The 12,646-nt window shown below is 36.8% G+C and overlaps 1 protein-coding gene across 1 annotated transcript; it reads right to left on the minus strand.

Moving 5' to 3' along the window:
* Window positions 1-1,272: 1,272 nt before the first annotated feature.
* On the minus strand, window positions 1,273-11,096 carry LOC112050325 (malate dehydrogenase-like; the record flags this gene model as incomplete). The annotated part of the gene is made up of 2 exons (XM_024088574.2): window positions 1,273-2,823; window positions 11,038-11,096. Coding segments are annotated over 2 exons (1,002 nt in total), but the record flags the coding sequence as incomplete, so codon positions are not given.
* Window positions 11,097-12,646: the final 1,550 nt, after the last annotated feature.

Consider the following 12,646-nt stretch of genomic DNA (forward strand, 5'->3'; position numbering starts at 1 on the left):
TAAATCGATTTATTAGTTTGTAATGTATTTATTTATCAAGTGTATTAAATTTTAAGTTAAAACTAATGCTCTAAATTGAGTAGTATTAAATAATGGTTATTATACCTAATTTAAAATTAGTTCTTAAAACCAATTATATTTTTATGTGATAAGTATAATATTATGTAAATTATTTTTGCCTTGCATATATATAATAGTAAGGCCGATGAGGAGTACATAACTCATGTTTGTAGATATTTTAATTAACGTGTTTAATTTTTGTAAACAAATAGCGAATGTCCGCGACTTAGTTTTTTGGAATATTTTCTTGTATTTCCATTCGTACTTTTTCTATTTCGTTTCCAAGATATGAGTTACGTTCAGTCTGTTATGTGCTTTCATTTGTTAAGTACCTTTCCAATTAATGTGTGCTATTATTAAAGTTAAGTGTCTAATTTCTTAAATTCGTTAATGAATAATATCTTCACCTAATCATTCCATGACTAAAGATACGTAAGTTTAGATATGAAAACATAAATGGGAAGAGAGAGAAATGCAGGCCGCATTACCATTGACCTCTTATAATAAAAGGACGCAAAATCATGTAGAAAATTACACTTAAAAACTGGTTCATTTTGCTTTGACAGTTTTAGAATTATTGATAAAGAAAATTATACCTAAAGACCTTTAAATATAGTAAAAGAATTCAGAGCAAATTCAACTTTAAGGATTGAGTTCAAGGTTGAATTTGCAAATGAGACTACTTGAATTGAGTGCCAAGAAATTGTGTTTGGAACTCATTGTCACGTTTTTTGTTCGCTTATTGTGCATCCACTTTTTAATAGGAGATCGATGCGCATTACGCATTATTTAAGGTTATGGCTATCAATGATATTTTATACTATAGATATGTTACGTGCCAACAAAATAACCGCAAAAAGTGATCTGAATTTAACTACTCCTCCGAGCGCACACATGCACAATTTTGTGTTTAATTCCATTATACATTTATGTACATACAGTTTTTAAAGTTCCTAAAGACACAACTCGACATTGTTTAAGTATATTTGGGTATTATTTGTTTATATAACTTTAGTTTTTTACTATGCTACTCAATGAAATGCGGTCAATTAGCCGCTATTGTTCGCCTCAGTTTTAACGCGCTACTGACATATCTCTATTATTAAATGGGAAGGGAGAGATATGAAGGCCGCGTTACGCACGCTTGTCTATGGTTTAAGATTATTGTTATAATATATAATCTTTACGTATAAATAAATTAAATGTTCTTTGCGTGTGTACAAAAGATTAAATAAAAATATCAAAAAAACACTCGATGAAGATGTATTTGATTGTTTCTGTGATAGTAGGTATTTTTAATAAACTGTTTAGATAACAATTACTTAGTATGGTGTAAATAAATTTGTGTAAATTGGTAATAATTGTTTATTTTTTTCCTGATATACAATAACAAAATTGAATTGAAATAAACAAAAATATTAAATCAAATAAATTATGACCTCAGACCAATTATTGCATAGGACCTGCCTCGCTAGACGTTACTTTTCTGTCAAAGTATATGATCAACGATCTAATGCTATTATAAAAACTGTCTCTATAGTATCGATGTTAAATAGTTGTAATCGTGTTCGTCGGTTAAAGAGCTCCGTAAAAATACCTTTTTGTGTAATTGAATTGTGTAAAAAACGGGCAAAAACTTCTAGTATAGTATAAGATATATACCAAATCTAAGCTCGTTTTCTTCAGAAAATGACAGACAATTTTATTCGTGACTATGAGTATGATACAGGTCCTTCTATAATTGGTCTGAGATTATGACGGATACACTATTTTCCAGATGTTTTTTAAAACACGCTTTTTCAGATTTAGCTTTCAAGAAATTACGCAAGCTCCAATACTTTCTTTCCTAATATAACATCTTTTCTTAGCTGTTCAATACTACGTTCTAATAATTGGCATTCGAACTCGGATAAATTGGAATATCTCTGCATCTCACCAGCGCCATTTCTATCGACAAACACCAGCCCGGAAAAATAGGACGTGCCAAAATCGTTGTTTTCAACAAATGCGTTGATTTGTGTGGGACGACTGTACAGGGCATCCAGAATACCTCTACTAAAGGCGAGAATACCGTAAGCAACTGACAAGGTAGGTGACCAACCTTTCTTTGCATTCATAACGTCTTCTTGCGAAGTCCGAATTTTCGTTACAAATTCCAGAATATCCTTTTCGTTCATGGTACAGGCTGGCTTTGATTGGGACAGCAAAGGTACGATTGTATTGTCCGTGTGACCTCCGATCACTGGTACATTGCAAGCTTGAGGATTCAAGTCATTTTCACTTGCATACATAGATTGCACTTTTAACGAGTCGCCAGTTGTGATACCGAACAATTTTCTCGGATCATACTCACCGTTGTTTCTCATCACTTCGGCGGCCATTGGCACTAAGATGTTTATTGGTTCAGTTGCTATTCCAACAAACGGCATGGGAGCAATTTTTGCGATTTCCGCTGATAATTTCCTTATGAAGTTAGCGTTTGTTTTGAAAAAGATTTGTTCGGATATTCCAGGGCTTTGTATGACGCCGCCGGTTGCAATGATGAGGTTCGAACTCCGTAAAGCACGCTCAAGAGTAGTTTCACCAATGAAGCCTTGAAGCGTAGAGTTGGCGGGAATATGTGACAGATCTAGTACGACACCAGACGTGTGTTCTGAGTTATCGTGAATCACTAGTTTTGTAACCGATGGCACTGTTCTTAGTAAAAGGGAAGCGGTTTGCCCTATCTCAGTCGCGCCTCCTACAATGCATATTTGATAATTTCTTGTATTTCGGCGATTAGAAATAAAACGTAGGATATTTTTCGCTCGGAGCATGATTGTACACAATCAATTATTTGTATTAAAAATCATAATTTACCTATATGTAGGTACTATTTTGTGACAAAAAATTGTCAAGTAAACTGTCATTTGGACAGAGTTAATTTTCTTTTGGACAGAGGTTGGTACCTAGAATCTAGACTAGTCTTGTCTAGCGTGAGTATTTATGATTTTTATGAATTTTTGGTTGTAGTTTGATACCTATATCTGGATTTTTTTAAATAAGAGAATGCTCTTAGACACCGTAGACAGTAGGCAGAAAACTTGACATACGTCATAGAGGATCTGCTAGAAAAATGGTGCGAAACGGTTTTTTGTAATTTTAAAAGATTTTATTTGTAATGATTTTATTAAAATTAACGAACGCTTTGCGTTTTCCGATTGTGTTTAAACATCCAAAGTGCGTGTGTTTCTTCCAGCAAAGGAATGTTCAAATTGCTCTAATAGGCGCAGCAAGTGAAATCGGAAAAAATACAGCATTGCTTCTCAAACAGAACCACTCTATAAGAAAACTGCACTTGTATGACGATAATACGAACGTGCTGGGTTTGGGTTTGGAACTTTCTCAAATACCTGGCGGGCCAATTGTAACAGCATTCAGCGAAGACCAATGTTTGCCTGACGCCATTCGGAACGCTCACCTCGTGGTGATGGTTTCGAGGATTCCCAGAAAACTCGGAAACACTCGTGATCAAATGTTGGCGACGAATGCTCTACCGGTGCAAAGATTATGCAGAGCGATATCGAATATAAATCCAGAGGCGCTATTAGCTTTTTCTACTAGTCCTATCAATTCTATCGTTCCGTTCGCAAGTGCACTTTTGTTCCAATACAATGCGTTTAACCCGTGCAAAATATTTGGCATTACCCACATCGATACCGCAAGAGCGAGAGCTCTCCTCGCTAAAACTTTAAGCGTCAACCCTCGATCTATAACCGTGCCTGTTATAGGGGGTCACTCTGATGAAACTATAGTACCGTTGTTCTCAAATATAACCCCGAGCCACTACCGCGTGAAGCCAAATCAGGCGGACACATTGACGCGTTTGGTAAAAAAGTGTGGAACAGAAGTGTTGAATTATAAACTCGGTAACGACTCTGCAGTGTTAGCTGTGGCTTGGTCGATTAACGAATTCGTCGAGAGGATAATTGTTGCTTTATATGGAGGTTGTGCGATGGTTAACTGCTATGTTTCTAATCCGCATTATGGGACTAGATTCTTCTCAGGTCCGACAAAAGTAGGCTCACATGGTATCATAGAAACTTGTTCGAATTTTCCACTGAGTGAGTTTGAGAGTAAACTCCTGGAACGAGCTCTGCCTGTGATTCATCGGGACGTCGCGCTAGGTGAAGAACACGTCCATGTTGTAGAAACTGTGCCGATTTTGTAATAAAATGTCTCTTTGTTGTTTGTGATGTTTTACAGAGTTTAAATAAAATAGTAATAGTCTTATATTATTTTTTCTTAATTATAGACCGTGTTTTGGCAAATAATTGAAAGGACATCTATCTAAATAGTTGATTCCACTCATGTTACGTTACGAATTAATGTTACGATATAATTAGTACAACCTATTCATCATTATCAACCAATTTTCCTCCACGAGAAGGTTTATGGCAGGTGGTGCTGGTGGCGGGTGGCCTACTACGAGGCCGCCTCTTGAAGAATAAATTAACATTCGTCGTTCGAACTTTCAAAATTCGTAGGCATTTTTGAAAGTTCCCCTCAATTTCTCCAGATGCTGACAGGATGATAATAGGAACTCAGGAGTACCTATAGGTACCCTTTCAAACAATAAACGTCATCGAGTAGGTAATCGTAACATTTGCCGTAGGATTGTTTTAAGTGGAGCTATAGTGTCTGACAAAAGTTCTGGTCAATGAAAAGTGTCTGACACTTTTGATACAGCTTCAGAATAACAGTCTTCAAAATGCATTAAAAAATTACCTTTCTCACTTAGTACCAGCCCAGGCAGGTATCACAAAGCAAGTCTCCACATCAACAACAACAACAAAAACAACTCTACAACAACAACTACTCTACAAAGACACAGGTATTCAAAGCACATCAGACGCTACTGAAACCCCAAGGTTTCATCTTTGTGAAATTAAGCTATGTCAGTTCGCGCTGGGATCTGGGTCTAGATAATATTTCGACAAAATGTAACTATGTACTTTAAAATTAAGAAACCTTTTTGATATAAATGACTACTACTTTTAACAAAAAGGCCGAAACTGAAGACGTATAAAGACCGTTCGATATGCCATAGACGTAGACATGTAGTGGATAGGTTGTAAAAGTTCAATTTCGGGTAAATAGCACGGTGCGACTCTAAGCGGCCATCGGTGTCGCATCTCATGCCATACATCGTGTAACTGTCTCCGCGCTGGTCACTAACGCAGCCACAAGATAAAAGGGCCGTTCTGACGTCCGTGCAACTGTTAACTTTAGCGTTTTCTGTTCTGTGGTGTAATTCATAAAATTTTTAATAATCCACAGGTACGTAACAAATAAATAACATCCGATTATTAACAATTTACCATGACGTACCTACCTACATTACGACAAAAGATATTAAACATAATATTGCCCATTTTAACCAAGTAGGTATTTACCTATTAGATTATAACTCTTTTGAGAATTTAAAATAGGTTTTCTCTGAAAGTTTAACCACAGGTCAGAGGTTAAACTTAGGTACCTACAGAGGGTACTAAATTGTATGACTAGGAAAAGGCGTTTTATGAAATGTAAAGTAGGCACGTACAATATTTTGATTATATTAACAATATTTTTTAAGCTTATCGAACATCCCTAAAAACATGTGTAAAGACAACAGACGAACGGAAGATTATTGAACCCGAAACCTCCGTATTTAAGTTCAGCATTATAACTTGAAATTAATGAAACTTAAGATTAAATGACTAAATTTTCTTTTTTATAGAACGTTTAAAATAATAGTAGTACCTGTAAGCTGTCAAAATGGTCTTTTTATCTCTTCTCTATCATAGAGGTTTTAAGTTTTAGGGCATAGTGCACATAACAGTTAATATCAAAAGTGTTCAAGTTTGAAACTATAAGACGTACCTACCTATAATCTTCTCTCTCTATAATCTACTCTACAGTATCAATTAGGTAAACGCTCTCAATATTATCTAAACATAATATTTTTCAATACCTCATTTTAGTTAGGCCCATTGGGGTTACTCGTATCTCCGTAGGTAGGTACCTCTCTAACTAGCTAATCGAAATAAATCTCAAATATAAAAAAATATAATTAGGTATGTGAGTACCTACTAAAATTCCATTAAAATATTTATTAATGGTGTTTTTATTTTATTTCCATAACTACAGTTTTCCAGACAAACTATTTAATATGATTGGTCGCACGTGTTTAACTAAAGTGTAGGGTGGTAAACGTTATCTCGTGTGATCTTAACCTAAACAAAACCGTTCACTGCTCGAAGCAACCGCAAATAAGGTTCGTAACGACAGGGTTAACTTTAAGATAATCGCCGTGCGGCCATACGGGGCCCTATAACGTTGCTCTTAATGTCAGACCCTGACTGCTGCATGGCTGTTTGAGGGTTAAGGATCGTAAGACGGGTGATTATGTGCCCCTTAACTAAGACTTGATGGTGTGAAACTATTCTGTGATTATACGGGCCGTTGTTATTTGCTTTGACATTATGTAAGTAATTCGTTGTCAGAGAAAGTTAAGTATTGGGTTTCACATATTATTTTATGATAATATTTAAAAAAATATGAAAAATTATACAAAACTTTCAGTAACTAAAGTAGATAGTTACCTACTAACTATTAAATCTGGCTTTTTGGAAGTACGATACTTTAGTTACCTACCTTTTTTTGTTGCTCAATTTTGTGTTTATAGTTTTTGGAATTTACTCCTTAAGAATGGATTTTTCATTTACGTATAGCCCCCGGTATAAATAAAATATGGACAGTAAAATTCAATGAACGAATGACAGCGTTACGTTTTTGTGCGCAACCCATTCTGCGTACCTTTCAGCGTACGCAGTTGGCGGGCGCGCACGCCACGGCCTGCTGCTCCTCGATTGCGCACCTTTCACTTTTCAGACGTGCATAATATATGCAGCGGGGCAACATACACTTATTTAGACAGTCGATCTGAAAGAGTAAACCCCATTCGTGCGTCGAAACTGACACACACTTTTTTTAGTTTGGTTTTATGTTTATTTCGGTGGTGTCACCTGGTTCAAAGTCATCAGCTGAAAATCAGGGCTGTATGTCCAATATTTACTTGGTACAATTAATATTGGATTTACTAGACTATTTTTGGTTTTTGACGGTTATGTGGTCTGGGTATTAATATATTGAAACCATGTCATCCTCCCTATTGCTTGAAATACCTATTCGTATACAAAACTTGAGTTTCTAGACTGTCTTTTTGCTAACACTAATAGTTACTTAGAAACTCTATTCTATCCGTAGATGTAGCGTAGATATCGTAAAAGCCGTTGGCTGGTAGCTCCCTTGGGTGTCATTTGTAGACGCATCGAAAACTGCGCTACTCTGACGGAGAATGGGGAATCAGTTGATAAAGTAAAAGACTAGTTTATCCAAGTGTAATTATTATTAATGGAAATATTTTTTAAGTAAAGAAAATACAATGAAGTAACCCAATTTACTTACATAAGGCGTTTATTGCTTTGGAGCTTGGGACGATATTCAGGATTCTTGGTCCATTAGTTTACTTATCATAAGTGTAATTTATAGATGAAACTAGCTCATCCAGCAGACGTTGTTTTGTCTTATTTCGTAAAAAAATACCAGTTGGGGGTGTGAAAATAAATATTGCCTGATTCGTTGAAATTTTGTGTGCATATCGGTTCGGGTGATCCGATATGCACACAAAATTGCATAAAAATTTGTCCAGCCGTTTTGGGAGAGTAACAAACACCGCGATATACTAGCGGACTTAGTCAAGATTCGCTTTGTCATAAGTGCACTTCTTCCATATCCCTACTCTACACAACTCTACCCCTGCCCTATCCCTACCTCTTGACTCTTAAACGTTTTTTATGATTTACCCGGCAATTATTCTAATTTTTCTCACCTTTCAAACCTTTCCTATACTTCCACTAACATTTCAAGATCAAGATAAGATAAATCCGTTAAGCCGTTCTCGAGTTTTAGCGAGACTAACGAACAGCAATTAATTTTTATATATAAAAGAAGAAGATAGAAGACTAGTAAACATTAGTAAACATTGGTTTAAATACAAACTGCAGTTTTAGCACAAAAAGCGCTCTCGATACCCAACACAGCAGAGAGCCAAGTTTTAAGCACCGCCGGGTCTCGAAAGTCGTTATCGTCAACTTGTTTGCTAACCCGCGGCAAGAATTGCAAATGGCGATAATTCTAACTACGCCAATAAATCAGCTACACCCGTTCAACTTTTTTCCTCTAGGGTGCACCTCGCTCCCATTGTTGGTGATTGATCGTTACTTAAAACTTTCTTTGCAAACTGTACAAGCATGTGTTACTGTTAGGAAAGAGTTCGCTTTGATATGCAAAATTGGTTCCCACAGATATATTGTCTTTTAATTTGGCGTTGTCACGAATATTCCATTTGGAATGGGATGATCGTATGAACGGGTACTTCGTGTATGCATTTGTAGGGAAAATATTTAGGACCTTTATGAGCTATATTTTTATATTAATCATAATCTTATTGAAAGACAGGATTTGTTTATTTTTAATTCACGTATCCATACATAACCGTTAAGCTTGTCAGAGGAGGCGGGCTTCTTGTCTCTAAAACCTGAATAAAACATTAGAGTTTACACAATGTTTTAAAGACCTTTACCTACAATAACAACCCCCACTATAAGATAGATTGGTAAAGAAATCATTCCCGGCTTTACAAGTATTAAAGGTACCTAATAGCTAAATAGCTACCATAAAAAAATATTTTTCAAGATTTTATTTTACGATTTTATTAACGTTTTTATTGTTCATACTCATGCTACATTACAGCTGTATGACATATTACAAGATTTTCAGAAAATTACAGAATAGTAGTAGTAGTAGTCACCGAGCTAAAATGTGGACGACCAGATGGACTTGGCGAAACTACAAGGGTTGCTTGTTAATTAATGAACCCTAAAAAGTCGCACGGCATTTAAGCCTCAATAGCTCAATGGTAAGCGGTTGGGCTCATCACCGAGGGGTGGTGGTTCGAGCTCCGCCCCGTTGGTCTAATTGTCATACCCACTCCCATCACAGTCTTTGCCAACTAGTTGGAGGGGAATGGGAATATTGGTCATACTATAAAATATATGGCAAACATTCTTTTTTTTTTTTAAATGAGTCAATCACGTTACACAACCGGGGGCAAAAATAGTGAATAGTTTGTTCAAGAGAAATCGCCTCGCAATACTCCGCTCTGAACCCGAGGCGCAAGTATAGCTGTTTAATATAAAAAAAAACATTTCAGCGGGTATATTACCTATACCTGCACTGTTCGGCGAGTTGCAACTTCAGAGCGGACTACAAGATTGTCGCGGACTATATCTAATGTCTGTACCTATCTACTACCTAGTAGATATTCATTGTAACAAAATGATAGCTATTTGGAACGAGACCGGGAAAAGCTATAAATTAGTTATTGATGACGCCCCCGGGAGGCGACCAGCAGGCCATGATGTAACGTCGATTTATAACACACACTAATTGCCACTAATTAAATGCTATAGGTACCATAAACTTCTATTCTAAAAATACATTTGATATAAAATATACTACTGAATGTAAAATGTATGGGAATGACAGATCTCGATCACGTGACCTGTCGATATCAAATGTCATTCCCATACATTTTTCTAGTTTTCGAAGCGTTTGCGATCGTAGAAAGAGAATCGACGTCCCACTTGGCTACAGGGGCTAATTATCTTACTGATGTTAAAAACCTGGAATAACTTGGCCCAACTTTGTGCTCTCTATACCACAGCTATTTTATACTTACTAGTATTAATATTATAAAGAGGGAAAGTTTGTGGTATTGTGGGTAATCTCTGGATTTACTAACCCGATTTTAAAAAAACTTTGATCACTAGAAAGCCATGTTATTTGCAAGTGTTTTAGGCTATATATTATACCCCTTATTCTCACTGCAACGGGAACTACGCGGGTGAAACCGGGAGGCGTCTGCTCATCATACCATCATCATAATTTGGCAACTATTTATTTTCAACCGAACGTCAGTGTCCTTATACTGTTAAATACTTATATAGGTACTTTTACCACCGACCGACTTTAACTTTTCTTATCAGACCTAAACTCCTCGACATCTGTTATTAAAAAAAAATATAATTTCTAGCTATTACAGTAGCAAGGCAACCGCAAGCAGCCATCGGGGTTGTAATTCGATCGCCGCAATAATTAGTGGGACAAAGCCATTGAGCAATTTTATAGAGACTGCCGTCTACTTGGCGCTGGAACATACGTACTTATAATATTTACGTCCTCCACCGTGCCAGAGTAAAGAGCTCCTACATGGAAATGAAGATTGACAAGTAGGTAATGACATTTAATTAGGCAAGGCATAAATTATACTCGTATACGCAGGCAACTTAACTTTGTTAGGTATGCTGTTTACTTGTCGTGTTTAAATACGTAATATTAAATAAGTGAATATTTGAATTGTAAAAAAATATTACAGAAATGGAAACCTGAATCGATTATTGAACAATAGTGTTTAGTACACATCAATAATATTTTTGTAAGACCTATCCGACGACATTTCACACCATGAAATAAATTACATGGGAAAACTATAGGGGCTCTTTATTGACTGTGGGTCCTTGAAAATAAGATACTATAAATGCTCTAACACGATTTACTATAGTCATGTGGTTCGTCGACTTTCTACAAACGCTAACGCTTCGAAAACTAGAAAAGTGTATGAGAATGACAGATCCGATCGATAACTGATCACATGACCCGTGGATAACAAAATATGGTATTCCCTTAAGTTCATTTATTTTTTATTTTTGGAAGCGTTTGCGATTGTAGAATGAGAATTAACGTGCCAGACATATACTTTTTCAAGACAAATGAACCCAAGCTCGGTGGGCTAATCTAAATATATATAACTCAAAGGTGACTGACTGTCAGAGATCTATCAACGTATAGCCCAAAACCACTGGACGAATCGGGCTGAAATTTGGCATGCAGGTAGATGCTATGACGTAGGCATCCGCAAAGAAAGGATTTTGATAAATTCTGCCCCCAAGGGGATAAAATAGGGGATGAAAGTTTGTATGACACTTTGTCAACCGATTTGGCTGAAATTTGGAATGGAAATAGATTTTACTCTGGATTAACACACTGACTACTTTTCATCCCGGAAAAATCCATGGTTCCCGAGGGAATTGTTAAAAACTAAATTTCACGCGGACGAAGTCGCGGGCGTCCGCTAGTCGTTCACATAGTAAAATTCTCAGACAGTAATTCTTACCTGTGTTTTTTGTAGGAACTGTCTAAATTAACATGCTACTGGTTTGGTACCGCCATATATCAGTAAAAATGTGGCTTGAACAAAATCTTATTTTTAAGTCTGCTGTATCGCCGATATTGTTATCCAGGCATAATTTAATGGTTTCTCACAATGGGATTTGACCTATAAATTGCGCAGATCATCAGGGCCCTCCGGCGCACGCGCGCACTGTACTGGTAGATAAACCGCGGACGCGTGTGCGGCGCGTGGACCATTTCATGTCATTTATTGTCTATGGCGTGGATGTAGAACTAAGCTTATACTAGAGTGGACGTGTCAGTTCGGTGCCTTACAAATCTTTGAATTCAACTAATGTAACTCTGTTTTTACTATTCTGAATAGTATTAATTAAGATTAAAGCCTTTAGTACACAAAGTAAAGTTTGGCTGGTGGGAGGCTTCGGCCGTGGCTAGTTACCACCCTACCGGCAAAGACGTACCGCCAAGCGATTTAGCGTTCCGGTACGATGCCGTGTAGAAACCGAAAGTCTTTGAATTCAGTTATTTTTTTGTTAATTTTTTTTTGTTATACATGTAACCTACCAACCTAAATTTTGTTATACAATATGTGTTTTGCTTTTTATTCTAACAGCTCGCTAATGGTAATGGATGGTCTATGCTCCAAGCACCCTTCTTTTTAGAAATGGAGTCGGTTCCCTGTTAGTGGATTATTATAAAAATAAACTAAAGATGAATATTTTTGATTTATGTTACCTACTTTAAAGTTTAAATAATAAATGTCAGTAACCATGCCAAGTCTAAATGTTGTTAGATCTGCGCAAAACGCCTGACACTTTGTATGTGCCTGTGAATTTGGAAAGGCGATCAATTAGTTCGTTTCCCCATACTTGCAGCACAATGTCATCAGTGAGTATTGGTTGTGACATTAACAGCCTCTTGAAAGAGTGCTGCTACTAGAGTCTGTCTGCTATGGTACGAGTATCTATGGTATATATAGAGAGCCGTGATAGCCCAGTGGATATGACCTCTGCCTCCGATTCCGGAGGGTGTGGGTTCGAATCCGGGCCGGGGCATGTACCTCCAACTTTTCAGTTGTGTGCATTTTAAGAAATTAAATATCACGTGTCTCAAACGGTGAAGGAAAAAATCGTGAGGAAACCAGCACACCAGAGAATTTCTTAATTCTCTGCGTGTGTGAAGTCTGCCAATCCGATTTGGGCCAACGTGGTGGACTATTGGCCTAACCCCTCTCATTAGTGGCAGAATT

The sequence above is a fragment of the Bicyclus anynana genome, chromosome 6 (assembly GCF_947172395.1).
Source record: "Bicyclus anynana chromosome 6, ilBicAnyn1.1, whole genome shotgun sequence".
NCBI classification, from domain to species: Eukaryota; Metazoa; Arthropoda; class Insecta; order Lepidoptera; family Nymphalidae; genus Bicyclus; species Bicyclus anynana.